This window comes from Cyclospora cayetanensis, unplaced genomic scaffold (genome assembly GCF_002999335.1).
Source record: "Cyclospora cayetanensis isolate NF1_C8 unplaced genomic scaffold, CcayRef3 CcayRef3_contig_233, whole genome shotgun sequence".
Classification (NCBI taxonomy): Eukaryota; Apicomplexa; class Conoidasida; order Eucoccidiorida; family Eimeriidae; genus Cyclospora; species Cyclospora cayetanensis.
The window spans coordinates 33,800-49,759 of NW_020312185.1; the positions used below are offsets into that span (position 1 = coordinate 33,800).

General features: G+C 47.3%; 1 protein-coding gene across 1 annotated transcript; it reads left to right on the forward strand.

Moving 5' to 3' along the window:
- The first annotated feature begins 9,453 nt into the window (after positions 1-9,453).
- On the forward strand, positions 9,454-11,660 carry LOC34619049. Its single transcript, XM_026338151.1, has 3 exons — positions 9,454-10,371; positions 10,433-10,636; positions 10,962-11,660. Exons 1-3 carry the CDS (start codon positions 9,454-9,456, stop codon positions 11,658-11,660), a joined length of 1,821 nt encoding a protein of 606 aa, XP_026193936.1.
- The last annotated feature ends 4,300 nt before the right edge of the window (positions 11,661-15,960 follow it).

Consider the following 15,960-nt stretch of genomic DNA (forward strand, 5'->3'; position numbering starts at 1 on the left):
GCAGGTCAAATCCTGAATGCAACGTTTAAATGTTTTACCGTAACCAGCCAGTCCCATAAAAATTGAGCTATGGAAACAATGGCTCATGAACTCTTGAAGCAATTGGTCCTCAGTAGATATAATACATTCGCGTCTGCCGGGAAAGCGCAACGAACTGGAAATCGGACAATAAGTGGGCACTGACGGTCACACTGGGATACACGCAAGGGAACACGCATGGGTATCCACCAAGACAGGAGAATGTAGATAGCATAGCATTATGAGACAGGAAGGCACGACAGGATATACGGACAGGCAGAAGATTTTAGTAGAGGCGCTCAATAGAAGAGCGCAACGGAATTGGAGGCGCACGGTAAGAAGTTGACTGGCGAAAAGGAAAATCAGGCCAACAGCAAGGGTATGGATGCACCAGGGCTGTTCACGATGCACAGTCAATGACAAATGGTCAGAGAAAGGTAGAGCAGACCGAGCACTTGTGGCGTAGCTGCAAACGGTAAAGTAGGTGTGAGCTCACCACCAACGCGCTGGTAGGATCACCGTAGGCTATCCTATGGTGCGCAAGTACTAGTGCCTGGGGTATAAGGTCTGCTCTGCCGACAAAAACAATGTATCTTGGTCTACTGTGGAAAAGGAATTGTGCGTCTGCTGGCGCTTCTCATCTATCAATACAATAGTACCAGTGAAGTACTTCAAAATGTGGTAACTCTCTGTCTCACCCTTCGGATCTTTTGGCTTGTTCGGTTCTAAGCCTTCTCCCCTCACACACCCTTTATAAATATACTAATTTTGTTGTATCCGTATGAGTCTGCATCATAATCTTTGACAGTGAATCCTGCGGGGGGATTTCTGTTTGCTACAGCTCTCGCCTTTGCCTGTCTCTATTGCTTATCGTCGTAGAATGACAGTGGTGGCTACTTGAAACTATAACAGCCCCCTTTTGTAAAAGAGCACCGTGTGAATCTTCACCATCACCTTCAGCAAGTGTGCTTCGGGATGGTCCACGTCTTGATGAATCTTTAGTTCTAAAAGAGTGGCAAGCATAACGCATGGCAAAGCAGAAAATATCGCGGAAACGCAGAAGAATGCAGTCTCTGGTTCTTCCTCTTTAATCTTCTTCGTGAAGCCCCAATGAGTTTTTTAGCAGTAGGATGCTTGTTGAACTAGGGGCCCAGTCAGCCAGTTATAAAGCCAGTGCGCCTGCCCTTGCACAAGTGAAAGTAGTGCCATAGTAATACTGCAGCGGATTTCCGCCACATAGAGAGTTGCTAGTGGTGGCTATCTATTTCCTTATTCTCGCAGTTGGCCATCTGCAGATAGCTGCGCGCGTAACTACCTCTTTACATTTGGTGGTTTGATAGCATCTAGCATCCACATTCAAGTGGCTTTCAGTAGTTGAAGATGGCAGCACATCCAGCAGGCTAAGCTACAAATGGGTGGCTTTTACTACAGTATCTCTATTTATTGGGAACTAGCACAGAAATGACCAATTGGATTATCTGTCCATATACCTTGGTTTTTGCAGAGTACTTTTAGTTCCATGGGAAAGAGGCGCAATATTATGTGCATACGCAGTAGATGCTTTGTTCCAACTAGCTGTAGCTGCTTGGATTGCAACGCGCTCCCTAGACCTCCCTCCCTTTATGGTGCGAACTTCACGGGGCGCCCGCAGGGAGGCAAGAGCGAGGTCGTTTTAAAACACAAAACGTTTCTATTAATTTTGTTGAAGATTGAGCTACGATTGATTCTGCGAGGTCCTCAGATTGGGTGTTACAGTTGGTAGCCCTGCATCACTCAATGCAGCAGTTCCACGCAGATCCACGGGCTGTACATGCAGTGGCATCTCAGGTTTCCCTAATACAGTCATCTGGTTTTAACAAGCTCGTGTGAGAATCCATTATTTCGATCTTTTGCTAACAAGTTGGGAGTAAATCACTCTGGGCGGTGAAGCTGATCGTGGTCTAAAGCAAATTGGCGCGGCAGAGGCTGACCTGCAAGCTGATGTAAGCGCAGTGGCTTCACAGCTTGTAGAAAGGCTTGTTTTGTCAGCCGATCAAATGTGTATAGCTGGATTGATGAGGCTTTGCAGACCAGAAAAGTATGGCGGCTGTAAAAAGTACCTACTCGAGATTATATCAACTGGTTGGGGATGTACCCTGCTTGGTATCCGACACATGCAGAGAAACGAGTGCTCCTTGCGGCATATGTATTATGGGGGCACGTACTTAATAATGCGTCTACTCATGCAGACATGGTCGTCTACCTGCAGGGGTTACTACGCTTCAAGCCTTGAAATACACTCTGAATCATCAGTATATGCAGAGATCAGCGTAGCCGCAACCTGAGAAAAGTAGAAAGTCGATGCATCGAAAAATGTGAAACTTTGGTTTGCAAATGCCGCAAAGTAGACGAGCAGTTGCTTTTCAGTGGTTGTCCCGAGGTGCCACGTCCGGTGGTCGCACTTTGGACAGCGGCGACGCAGTTTTCTAAGCGACTTGTGGGGCCTCTAAAAGTAATCGACTACTTGAGGTTCCAAGAGCAAATAGGCACGCATGCATCACCTATGGCTGAAAAAAGGATACGAGGTTAGAATTCAACCTATGGGTGGCGGGGCTGTGTAAATCAGCGTAGCCCTGAGTCTGATGTGAGCCCGAAAAGATTTCCAGAAGGAACCTTAGCTCTTGTGCAGAAACACAGCCCCCACAGCGCACTTGCTTCTATTGCGGGAAGCTGGGTCATCTTATCTGGAACTGAAAGTGCTTGCACAAAGCGCAAACACTTGAACAAAAAATTTTAGCGTGGCGGAAGCAAGCTGCTTGGCGAGCCTAGAAAGCTCATCAAAGGAAAGGCAAGCTCCCCCGCAGGCTGCCGCGTAGTGACGGGAGCTACAGATTACAAGCCCGCAGATAAACACCCAATTCCAGTAAGCTCTGCGCTGATAAAAGTCGAAATCAAGTTTAAAGGATTCCCAGCATTACTTGAGACTGAGTTTGAAGTAGGATTGTCATTTGAGGTGAGCGTACACCTGCAATTTACCCTGTCCACTTCTTAGAGCAGCCCCCAAGAACCAAGTTTACCGATCGGTGGCAGAATGCAAGCATTGGCAAGGCTACGGCAGTTGCGTACCATTTCCAATAGGATTTGCGTCGTATCATCATGTTCCCTGACTTCTGTGTTGGACGCGTGCAGCATGACACAGTTCGAGTAATCTCGTGCATGACCAAATAATACGCACGCATATGGCCGCAGCTGCGCAATGTAGAGTTTAGCAAGCCATTGAGCACTATGACGAAGCACTTGCTGGTCTCCCCAACAACGCTCATATCATCTATGGTGAAAGGGGCAGAGCTGGTGCCTCAACGAGCTAGAACAGAGCCTTCATCCGAGTTACTCAACAGATCACTTAGGTAGGAAGAGCCTAAGTGTGCATTCGGTCTAGACGAATGGCGTTTGTTCTAGATCAAGGAATATAATTGAAAGCTTCAGCGGAAAAACACCCGGAATAGGCAGATATCAAGGAGGGTCTGCGTGAATGCGAAATAAGCAACTGCAAGCAAGTTAGCCACCTGGGGGAAAAGACATTGAGCATCGCGCGAATGCACTGTTAAAAGGCAGGGTCGAGCAATCGTGCAGCCCCTTTGGGGATGACCCGATATTGGTGCCAAGAGGACAAGCGGTGACAGATGTACGTCAACTCCAAGCCCCAGAAGGGCAACCCTGGAGGGCAGAAATTCCCAATGCCCAGAAGTGGACAATTACTTGACAAGTCAATAGTTTTGTGAACCTATGCTGGTGAAGTGAATAGTTGTCTCCAGAAAACGCCACCTATGTTTTTCAGCCGAAAAGTCCTACAACACCTACGGTGTGCCTTTCTGCTATTTCAACACTATCAACTGCATGTGAAGGCACACAAATGTTTGTTTTCCAAGAGAACAGGCATTCCCGGGATCTCATGTTTTGGATGCAGTAATTAATGTCAATCAGGCTAAGATAGAAGCATGCAAAACGTGGCCTTCATCTTGGCGCTTCCATACGAACGCTAAAAGAATGCTTGCATCTTCTTACCTAATTTTCTTTTCTAGACTTTGTCAAATTGCTGCACTTTAAGTGCTATACTTTAGAAAACGCGGTCTGTACCTGAGCATAGAAACCTGATGCCACGACAAAAACGTTACCAGCAGCCTTCCAGTCCCTGCAGTAATTGTGTTGCCTTTGGATCTTATTTCTCTCTATCATCCAGTGCTGGCGATGCAGCAGCGGTTGCAATTCTCTCCCAATAGGCTCCAGGTTCTTCGAAGCTTAAAATCAGGTCGTGCTATTCCCATCATTTCGCCAAATTGGAGAAACTGACAATCCATCAATAGCCTCCAGAGATTCTATCAGGCTAATACAAAGCTGATAGAAAGGTTTTGAGTGTCAAAACACCTTTGCCTGCCTACGTCCCTTGTGGTTCCCGACATGACAAGAGGAGAGCTAGGGTTCGCGTTGCTGCACCTTCTAAGCACCCCAAATACTCGCAGCTAGGTGTAAGTAGCATCCAGCGGACACGCAGTTTACTCGGCGCCTTCTCGTATCGATCTAGCAGCATCCTGCAAGAGATAAAATGCGCAACTAACAAACCAGTGAGTCGAATCTATGATACTTCTTAAATATACCTGGTTTAGTAGAAAAGGTTTGTGTAGCTTAGCCAGCTACATCTTATGCCTCCCATTCCAAAGCTCAGGGGCCTGTGCTCGCACTTCTTCTTCGATAACATATGAGTGCGGGAAAGCAAAAGGGTTGCCGCCCTATCGCCTGCCCACACGTACGAAGAAACGCGAAAAACAGTGAAGAGAAAAAAAAGCATATTTTTTGCGCTTCTCTAAAGAATATTAATAGGCTTAAAGGCATATACACTGGCAATCAACGGATGAAAGACCAAGCAAACACCACTACCGAATTGAAGTGGCTTTGTGTTGTCGGAGGACTGGAATGTGTGAGCCTCCTGCTGCAAGAAAATACAATACACAAACTGCACAAAGGAAGTCAAGATACATACTACTTTGGCTGTGGCCCCGCCCATCATAGTGTGCTGTCTATGTGGAAATTCAACCAGTTCAGGTCGCAGAGTCAGGATTCAAATCCACAAAACGAGGCATAAGGAAGAATAAACAGACACTACATCTTAGAGTGCTTAAGCATAAAACGGAATGTAGGGAACATCATAGCAAGGACAACCATCATTTTCCAAACACTTCTCAAAGATTAAAATTGGTAATTCAGGCAGAGTATAAGCTAGGGAGAGACATCTACCACAGCGCGCGAGGAAGGCCCTCCATTGAGACTGGCGTTCTTGGCCAGCCGCAGCCACAAAGTATCCCACAGGCAGAACATCTTGTAATCAAATCTTCGCCAATTATCAAGTGGTTACTCCCCAACGAGTTTCATCAAAACCTCCCGTCTAGCGCATCCAGCAATATGCCGATTTCAACCCTCGCTTTAGCTCTGAAACGGCTCAGTTGCTCGATTACTTTTACCTCGCTTAAGAAAGTGTCACAAAATTGTCCACCAGTATCATAACGGATAGAAATCCGAAGTTCGTTTGTGCATTCTGATGTGCCTTTTAAACCTAGCAATCCCTTTACCAAGCCAACTAACTCGAGGAAAGATCAGTATAGAGCTTCATTGCCTGCAGAGAATTTTGTGATGGTGCCCGGATAGTCTCGAGTTCAGCACTTCTAGGACATTTTGTCGATCGTTCGGCTCCGCTAGAGTCAATTGGCTGGGCGAAGAAGTCTGTGAAGACGGGTGTACTTTATGTTTTGAATCCAATCAGCCGAAGGAAAACACCAAGCTAAGCAACTGGCATTTTGTGAGTATAAAGTACCAAATACTGTATAAGAGTGCTGTTGGCGCGTCCTGTGCGTCGGCCTCAAGTTGATTCGCAGTGGTCCTCTGATTGTCGATGAGGAGGCGGCTCACAACAGGCACACAGAGCGGAGTAACAAATATCGAGTGTCGATTCCGCATTGATAATCGTGGGTAATCCACGGAGCCATGACAGAGCTGGAGCAGAGGGGGAAAGAGGCATATGTACTGAGTCTGTCGGCGACGGAGCAAATATTATCCTGACTTTGACCTCCGGCAGTCCAAGTGCAACAACTAGAACAAGGTCCCTACAAGTCTTTTCAGGAAGCTGAATGCTTGGAAAGTGTCGGATTCAGGAGAGTGGCATGGCTTCAGCGGTTGATTGCGTGGGTGTCAATGCATATTTGTCCCCCCGGAGACACGAGTTCCCGCCACCAGAAAAACTGAAGAAGCTCCTTTATTGTAGTATACATCGCGGTGTGGTCAAAAGGACCTGAAGATGTGCTGCGTACGACGATGCACTACAAAAGAAAGTGCTAGTGTACAGCTGACGGAGTTCCCTTTGTGCTTTGGAGCGCAACGCGCCATCCTCAACATGACAGCGCTTCATTAGTTTGGCCAGTATCAATTTTTTGTAAGCCCAGCCGATACACGGTTCGTAATAGGAAAAAGTTTGCGCAGTCTCAATGGAGACCTTTAGCTACCATAAATCGAAAAACTTTTTTCTGCGCAATACTGAAACGCTGTGGCCTTGCGATACTGCTTTGGCGATCACGTTAATGATTCACTTGATATACACCACTGTAAATTCATCCTACAGAGGATGCCTTAGGCCGCGAAGAACCCCAGACCTTTCAAAATCCTAAAACGTCTTTGTTCGGTGCGTGCAAGGGTGGTGATTGTTCTGGACGGTAAACGTGACTTCCACATAAATAATATTTAGATTTTCGCAGCAAATCAATTGCTAAAGAATTTTCTTTTTCTCCTTGGATATCCCTGTGCAGTTTCGGTAAAGTGATGAGGAAAACATGCAATAATGTTATGCTTTGCAGCTTCAGAAGCTTCTTGGGAGATCTTAGCATCGAGCGCTACTCGAGGAACAACGGTCACTAAGATGATGTGATACACCCTAAATGTGGCATTACAAGTAGCGGGGAAACTGTACGGCGATTGGTAATCTCCTTGTTGCGGCACCAACCTTCTTTCGTCGGGTCAAATACTGCGTTTTTCGAGGTAGATAATCATTGAAAGACGTAGCGATTATAGGAAGTCCAGAAAAGATGTTTCCGCGCTAAGATGCAAGCCTGTACTACTTTGAGCATTCTTGCGGAAGCGCCAAGATGAAGTGAAGGCCACGCCTTGCACGTTTCAACATCAGCTGGATTGTCTCTAGTGTCTGCAATCGAAAAAGGAATCCCAGAAACATAACTGCTCTGATAAAAATCGAGTAGTTACATGACGTCATATACTACTGCTAGTCCTCTTACAGCAGCTGCGCGCGCCGTAGGTGCTGAAGGTGCTCTTGAACATTTTGGCTTAAGACTAAACCGCTGTCTAGGCGGACAGCCATCTACACACCCTTGAGATGGTCATAAACTGCTTCACTTCCGCGACAAGCAATTCCCTACTACGAAGCATGGGGCGCTTCTGCCTCCTAGTATTCTTGTTTGTGTGCTCTAGCCTTGGCAACACTTGTATTTTGTTTGCCATCAGCATTGTTGGTTTGTATGGGTGGTGCTCACGATTGGACACAAAGGTTGAACTGGTGTGCCATTGCCGTATATAACATATTTACTGTCATTCCAGTCTCAAAGAAGTTCTCGCACATTGTTTTTAATTGTTTCAAGCGAAGCATTGAATCATGATGGTTCCTTCCTTGTAACCCTACCCTCTGCAGCCCCCTTCACTACACCGCAGGCTGTGGGAGTCTCACTCTTTCGCTGATACGCCTTATTGGGCCTTGCCAAGCAGCTTGTCCGTTGTTTGAGGCGTGCTGTTGGGGGCTTTCTAGTGCTAAAATGGAAGCACTGGCTTCCTCTGGATTTCTTTTGGTCTCTACTTGGAAAAACTTGAGGCTAGTTGACACGATTCCTGCATTCTTTGGCTTTGATATCTGATTTCGTACTTTGTTATTGGCCGGAAACGCAGTAGCTGTGTCCTTTTGTTTTTGGAGCGCTCGTAACCCCTTACTTGTGGAAGCTCCCCGACTCGTTGGTTTTATCGAGGGGTCGCTGCCCAAACTGCACCCACCTTACCGAAAAATTTGGGCAGACCCCAGAAAAGCTGATAAAGCAGGTGCTGATCTACGTCGGGTGTTTTGTGAACCAAAGCTTCACATTTCTCGATACGTTGATCTATCTCCTGCTCGAATTTTCTCAGCGCTTTTTCACAGCCTGCTGCTGTTTGCCTTAGCATAGACATGTGATTCAGGGCTTGCGCGAAGCCTCAAAGTGTAAGAATCAGTGCAGAGCGACCACTTTCTCTTCAAATGGCCACTCAATTTAGAAAACGAACACTATTCTACAGCAAATAAGATATACAGGCAGTTAAGTTCAATAGAGAATGCTGTTCTACTACTTCACTGGGTATGGATAGTGCAATAGAAATTGCCTAAGCGTGGCTTAGCCCGCTACTCCATTATTCGGAAGTCCAGGACCCACTCCTAAGCAATGTAGTAGGAGAACCCAATCTTAGCTTCGCGTTGCTACGCAGTGGGCGTAGCTACATACAACCTGTCTATCTTGCCTCCCCATAAACCGTAACCGTGTGCGGTAAGAAAAAAATTGTAGGAGCTAATTTTGAGTCTCCGCTAAAAGGGCTTTTCATAAGCGTTGCTAGGTTTTTGATTGGAGGGTCTTCTCGCGAAGACCCTATAGGAGTGTTACAGCTACTCCCAGGTTTTGAGAGTTTTGGGCTGCTATCGGTGTTAAACAGACGGCGTAATGAGCGTAATATCTTCTGGATAAATGTGAGGCAGGAAATCAAAGCCTCCTATACGAGTTATTCTGCTTCTATGCGCAGATCAAGGGCACTTTAGCAAAGCAGCCCCCGCCTGCAGGTGAATCGGTTTCCACGAGCATCAACGTTGAAAGAAGTGTGCGAATGACACATGACATCGAACTAGACGTGCATCATTTGGCTTTTCGCGAGTAATAATCAGTAGAAACCGTGCAGTTTATCTCTTCCACGTGGCATAGTGCCATATGAAGGCTGTCCCAACTGGCTCGCCAGAGGACTCCTCCCTGTCGATTCACGGTGGGGGGAGCGTTTATGATGTAGCAAGACACCACGGGGTTTGTTTTAACACTTTTACCCTTTTGAAATGAAGTCTTGAATTGAGCAGGGCTATTATTACTCGCTGCAGCTTTACACGCCTTGCTTTTTATCTGCATTTTGAGATATGCAAATGTAAAAGGCGTCTAGCAGGGCCTGTGCAGCTAGTCTTCACGAGCTTACAAGGGGCTTCAGGCTTTTTTTGGTTACACCTAGTGTGTATATTCACCTCATAACTGTTTGAAGTGATCGAAGCGAAAACAAAAAGATATTTGTAGTACCCCTTCCCGAAGCAAGCACGACTCAGATACTTGAAGTTTCAGGTGAAAAGATACAATGGAAGGTGGCATTTCACGCCCAGATCAACTCTCTGGAGGTAATCTATTTGAATATTCTCCGGGCATGACTTCCTTGGAGACTAGCATTAAACGCCGCAGGCCTGGATACGTCGACTTGTTCCGTTTGGGGGGAAAAGCAATGGTTTCAATTGCAGGCTCGATACTGGTGGCACTTACCACTGTCACAGCGTTAGTGTTCCTTGTTTACATTTGTCAGTTGTCTAGGAGAAGGCAGGCATGGCCATCTCCAGTTGGGCGTCGGTTGGCGGAAGGCAATGGTCGTCAAGTCGGGGAAGACCAATCAGATACTTCAGATTTTTGCAGCGTTGGGGAAAACACGGCAGAAACTTCCCCAGAATCATACCATTCAGGAGTTCTTTCAGATGAAGGGACAGAAGCAGCAGCCTTCGGTACAGAAGGCGTGATTCCAGCGCCTGTGGGACCTTCAGCGCCGCAGGCGGTACATGTGGAAGGAGAAGGTGAAGCGAAGAAGCGACCGGCCGATGATGAGGATGGAGGATCACCGGATGCCAAGTGCGCGAAAGAAGAGCACTGGACGTTGCTGGAACCTCCAGAACCTTTGTCAGAATCCATAAATTCAGTAATAGACTCCATGGTAGCTGCAGAGGAAGATGGCTTAAGTGTGGACGAGTGGATAGATATTGCCTTGGGAGGTGCACTCGATGCTGCTACCCCAGAGGACACATTATGGGAATCGCTGGATGGTTTGCAGACCTCTCCACCTGGTAGTCCATCCTTACCCAGCGTAGACTCCGAGACTCTTTCTGCACACACTGCTAGCAAGCCAGGAGTTTCCTCGTCGTCTTCCGTCAGTTCGCCTGTCACGCCAACTGCGGTAAGCCCCACAGCAGAGTGTCTTGCAGCCAAGTATAGCAGTGCGCGTTTGGCGCAAGTGGTAAACTTAACCCATCAAGCGGCCCCCTTGTTCATGGAATGTACGTGTGCCTCTGGTGAAGCAGACATCGACAACCCCGGCCGATTCATCCCTCTCTGAAACGGAAGACTCTTTGCTGGAGACAGAGGGCCCTATCTCAAGCTCGACTGATTCTGAATTGAGTACCGTGTCTCCCGCCTCACCTGCCGTGCCAGGTGTAGTGCACTCTTCAATCGGGAAGCAGGCAGAAGGGGTCACAGAGCCTACTGACTCAGATGAACAAATGGTGCGCCCTTCATAGCTGGTTGCAGCCTGTTGGGTAGAGTGCCTCGCTTCAGCTGTGCATAGAATCCAGCTCTAGATGTCATCTCTATTACGATTATGGCTGTCCTTGTGGGTGGCATTTCACGTCCTTTCCCCATTCAGAATATTCTATATCCTGTCCCCATTCAGTTATTTTTTCAGTTCTGACTATCTACCCTGTAGCGGAGAGTCAGTTTCTAAATCCTTCCGCTGTCACGATTGTTTTCCCTACACTTGCCTGTGCGCAAAACTCAAGATGCCGATGGGCACTTTCTTACATCTCTTTGTGCCTGAAATTTTACTCTCAGCCCACAACATCGACAGCTGGCGTCTCTGTCACATCAGAAGGCCCCTTGCTGCCCGGTGGTTCGCCCTCGAGTGGCAGTCTCAGCGAGCATCCGTTTTATTGGCTTCCGGTTGGGACCCAAGGCGGAAGTATGAGGCTGCGATATAGTGAAAGACGAGGGCTTGCTGCCATACGTGAGCAATTCACACAAGTATCCCAACTGCTGCAGTCATTGGCGAGCCTCTTGAAGAGGCCCTCCTTAACAGGAAAACAAACGAAGGATATGCTCTTTCTTGCTGAAAAGCTCGTTGCCTATGTAACGACTGATATGGCTTTGCACCATAGACGTTGGGGGCCTGCTAAGAAAGCCGAATTACTGGGACTCTTATTTTTGGTCGTGGATGCCTTATACTGTGCTGCCGAGGTGCTGGGGGAAAGTTCTGGGAAGCAAATTTGGTGGCCGAAGCTAATGGATGTAGTCGCCACTGCCAAGCATAACGTCGGGCAATCATCTCTACCAGCTCAGGGGCTGTCGCAGATCGAAGAACTTATTCTCTTGCTGATCTCTGCGCTTGATACATACAGCAATAACCAGAGGCCTTCAGCGGAGGTGGTCGTGGCTCTAAAACGACAACTACTTTGTGAACAAGTCGTCACAGCGTTCCAATCGGAATCGTGGCAATCTTGGAGAGATGAGGATAAAAAGTGGAATGAATCCTAGGGTGATTACTGCTGTATTAAGACGCCGAGACTGGAATACCCGACAGGGAATCTGGACAACAGCAACAACTTCAGCGGAAGCTGTACGAACGGAAGCGACAACCGACGGAATGTTGATGGACATACACTCCTTTTGGCCCATGAAGTACTCTTTCAGCTCGTCAAATTAAAGAAATGAGGATAATCTGATAGCAGCATCGCTTCAATTGGCTTATGGGAAAAGCCTAGATCGCTCTATGCGAAAACGGAAAAGAGCGCAACGCTTTGTCTTTCTTATGTATTCTGACATCTTCCTTCAAGGGGTATATCTAGTAGTGCTAGAGATCACAAGAGACCGATGCTCCTTGTATTGATTGCCATGTTTTTGCCCATTTGTGCTGATTCTTGCGCTATGAGTATGCCTTTCTACCTGTGTTCATTATCGTCAACTGCTTCTAATGTTCGTACTCTCAGGAAGAGAGATGATTGCTGGTTATCATTGTCCATGAAAGGTAGACACAGAGGAAGCGAGGATCCATTTTCGTAGATCCCCTGCGGCCCCCCCCCCCCCCATGCGCTGGCATACTACCCTTGTTCTTCCAATAGAAGTAGGAACCTGATTCCATTATTTCTAGGCACAGATGCTCTACTCTAGTGAATATAGGGAAATGTGCAACGAGAACAGTCAAATCAGGGGTGCTTCTGAACACCAAATTTGAAGATGATTTAAAAGTCTTTTGTGTGCTGCTTGTACAGAAGATGTACCCGCATTATGACAAAGCTCGTTATCCTGAAATGGAAAGGGTCCGCATTAATACCTCCTAAGGGGCTAATGGCTAAAAACATAAAAAAAAAGGAAACCCCATCAGTGCTTACGGACATTCCAAAGTACATCTCCTATTGCTTACATCCAATCCACTTTCGTTCTGTGTGCAATCCCCGGATGATGCTTTCTGCGATTCTCGTATGCACCTAAGCCGACAACTTGAGGTGCTTGTATGCCAAGTGTTAGCCAAGGTGAAGCCATCAAACTTAAAGGGTTGACCTCCCATCGGAACAGCAGCCGCCTCTACTTTGAATATTGGGCTGTCTCCCAGCAAGCGTTTCCCGCTGCCTCCCCAGTGCGCAGTCAATAGAATTGACGTGTACACAATATCGTGTTTGATTATGTCTTGGCAAGCAGTGAAACGAATTGAACTTCTTACAATATGGTCGCTTTTCAGATGTATTTCGTTCAGACCTTCGAAGACCGGAAGTTTCATTGTGCACAGAACACCACACCACGCCTCCTGTCGCCGCCCTTTTTCTGCCTGTTTTCGGTCTCTGCTCCCCACCCTACTATAAGAATCCGGCAATCTATAAGCGCGAGACTGCAAGGTCGGAATTTAATGAACGACACGAGTGCATGGTTATACATTACCACAAAAGAGAGCTACCCGGTAGCCAGGTTGGAGAAGTTGCGTGACCATGAGCAATGGAGGGCCTTATAAATCAGACATATTTGCAGCCCCTCAAAATGGTTCACTAAGTATCCGTACTCCCTATATCGGATCCATATTTCAAAAAGCTCTGATAACAGGTGGTAACTTGCCATCAAGACTGCCAAAAGAGAAAGCCGTTTGATTTAGATGAGCTACTCAGTACTCCCTTGCTTCGCTATTCCTGCATGCTGCCGTAGTGCTTCTGCATCTGCTGAGAGTGCACAAGATGGAGAAGTGGAATTTGTTGCATGACCAACATCCGGCGTGGTGGCCAAGGTTTCAGTGTATCAGGCAAGACGACCCAATTTCGCTGGTATTGCGTGGAACAGCACTGGTGGCTAGCCTGCTGCTATTGCTTATACTGCTTTTATCGCCACTCGGACATGCCTCAGAGGTTGTACGTTGCGCACCAGCAACATCCGTGACACACTAGAGCAGTATTTCGCAAGTTTGCTCATCAAGACTAAGGTGCCTAGACACTGACAACAACAAATACTGCACCAGTTGTATCGCAATGCAACAAAAGGACATAAACGAGCAAAAGGAAAGGCTACTACAGCACGGACTTTGGTCTCGAAAAGCCTGTGTTGCCGCTGCAATGGCTCAGTCGCGGCCGCCTGCCACTCCTCAGACAGCTGAAATTCATGTATTAACAAAAGCAGGGTGACGGTGAAGCTTCACAGACACAAACACAGCGGCTCCCACGTACGAGAGCGCTGGTTATCCCCAAAATCATAGGTGGAGGTGCTCTGATGTAGGCAGTATCACTACTGAATCCGTGGGGTAGACGCACCAGTGGGTAGCTTCAGAGGCATGTGTATAGAAACATCCAAATTTTGGTGCAACCACTTGCCGCATGCATTTGTGGTGGGCACGAATTGGTGTTTGACTCTCACCTTCTGCCCCTGTCGCTAACGGTAGTGGTGAAGGGCTTTTCTTCAAAGATCAAGCGGTACACGTAGCCATAGTGATACCCACAGCTCTACGCAATACACCATACACAGAGAGAAACAGTAATTTTCTTGTGGGCCGCCACAAAAAGCAAGATACCGACACCATGCACAGCACACGCTGCACCAAAAAGAGGCCTAAAGCATTGGAAGTTCGATCCTCACTGGTAAATGCCCCCGAACTGCAAGAGAAGACGGTCCTCTGCCACCGACGGAAAAACTGGTGTTACCGCTGCTTGTGTTTTTGTTGCCCTAGAGGCCATACATACGAGTAGTCCCTGATGCTATTCGTGAGCGGCGAGTTTTCAATTCGGATTACTACCTTGTTCACCGTGACACCGACTTTCGTGCCAGCTGGTCCTTTCTTGCCGTGTAGAATAAGACAGATCCACCCGGCGCATTGTGGTCCATTTTCTCGTTTGTGGGCTAATACAATGGATATTACTGCCTTTTGGCTGAGGCAGTGGGAGCACCAGGTATGTGGAGCTGTCAGCTGCTGCAGAGCTTCGACACTTTTCCCTAGGCCAACGAGTAACTAGAAGACGTTCAGCATTTGCAGCAGCACTATGTAGACACAGATAAAAATACAGTACAAACGTTGGCTATTTTCGGTCCAAACGTTGGGGATAATTGCTGCTGCCAGTGCTCTTATTGCTGTTCCCAGAGGCTTGTGCCCCCAAGCACCACCTGGTGCTATGCCGATAAGGAAAATCCATGACAAGCCAGCGACTACTCACGAAAAAATTAAGGCACCTATTAGGCGAGGGCCTTAATAACATATGCCTAGGTGGTCTGGGCTTTCCTTGTAGCTAAAGCACAGCATTCTGGAAGCTGACTGCTTTGCTTGTACAAAAGCAGACCTGTAGCGAAGAAAGCCTCACGTAGCTCAGTTACTGCTAGGCGGTCCTTATTTACCGACCGCTTCCTAATTCAGTAAGTGCCTCGTTTGTTGGCATATTTTGTTTCCTGCAGATCAGGCTAACTCCAGACTACAAGATTGGTTGTTATGTTCCTCTGTATTGTTTCTGAGGGCAACTGTGTGTATGGATAATGCAGTGCAACTAAGTTGACACTCACTTCCCTTCCTCCCCCTAGGACCGATCCCTGCTAGTCAAATGTGAGAATAAGAAGTCGGTGTTCGAGGAATGCATTAGCAACTTGCATACGCGTTTACATGGATGTGGGCCATGCCAAACCTGGGTTGTGGCGAAAGAAACTACACTTACTCACTTTATACTACATTAACTACATACAACATGAATTAATGAAAATGTGACTTCTTGGTTCAAATGTTAGTAAATAGCGTTAGCTCCAGAGTGCTGCTAACTCAATACAAGACGCAAAGTTGTCTTCGTGTGCGGTTCGTGCACAGCACGACTAGCTGGGAATGCCCAGATTTCTTGAAAGATGCGGATCTGTGGCTCCAGCTGTCCCTGCCGCCTCAGGTGGAGAACCCTAGGGACCGTGGGAGGGGGATGAAGAAAGCTTTTTGCGGTACACATTATGTTACTCTCTAGAGTGTGTATTTAGTCCGACATTAGCTGCCTCCTAACGAAAATTTCACATAGATCATAACAGTGGTTAGCATCGTTTAGTGCAGCTACTCCCCGCTTATCCACTATATGTGGATTCCATGAAATGCCAGGCTGCCCCACATCGTCTGGCTGGCTCCAATAACATCGTGTCAATAGTCATTAATCCGACTTCATTTGGCACCATTTCGTCCAAAAGTGGAAGTAGAGGACGGCACAAAGCTTGTTGGCGAGGCAGAGGCCGGCCTGCAAGCTCATGTAAAGGCTGTTGCTCCACAGGTGGTAGAACGGCTTGATGTGTCCGCCGAATGAATGAAAAGGACAGGATAAGGCTTTGCAGACCAGAAAGCGCATGACGC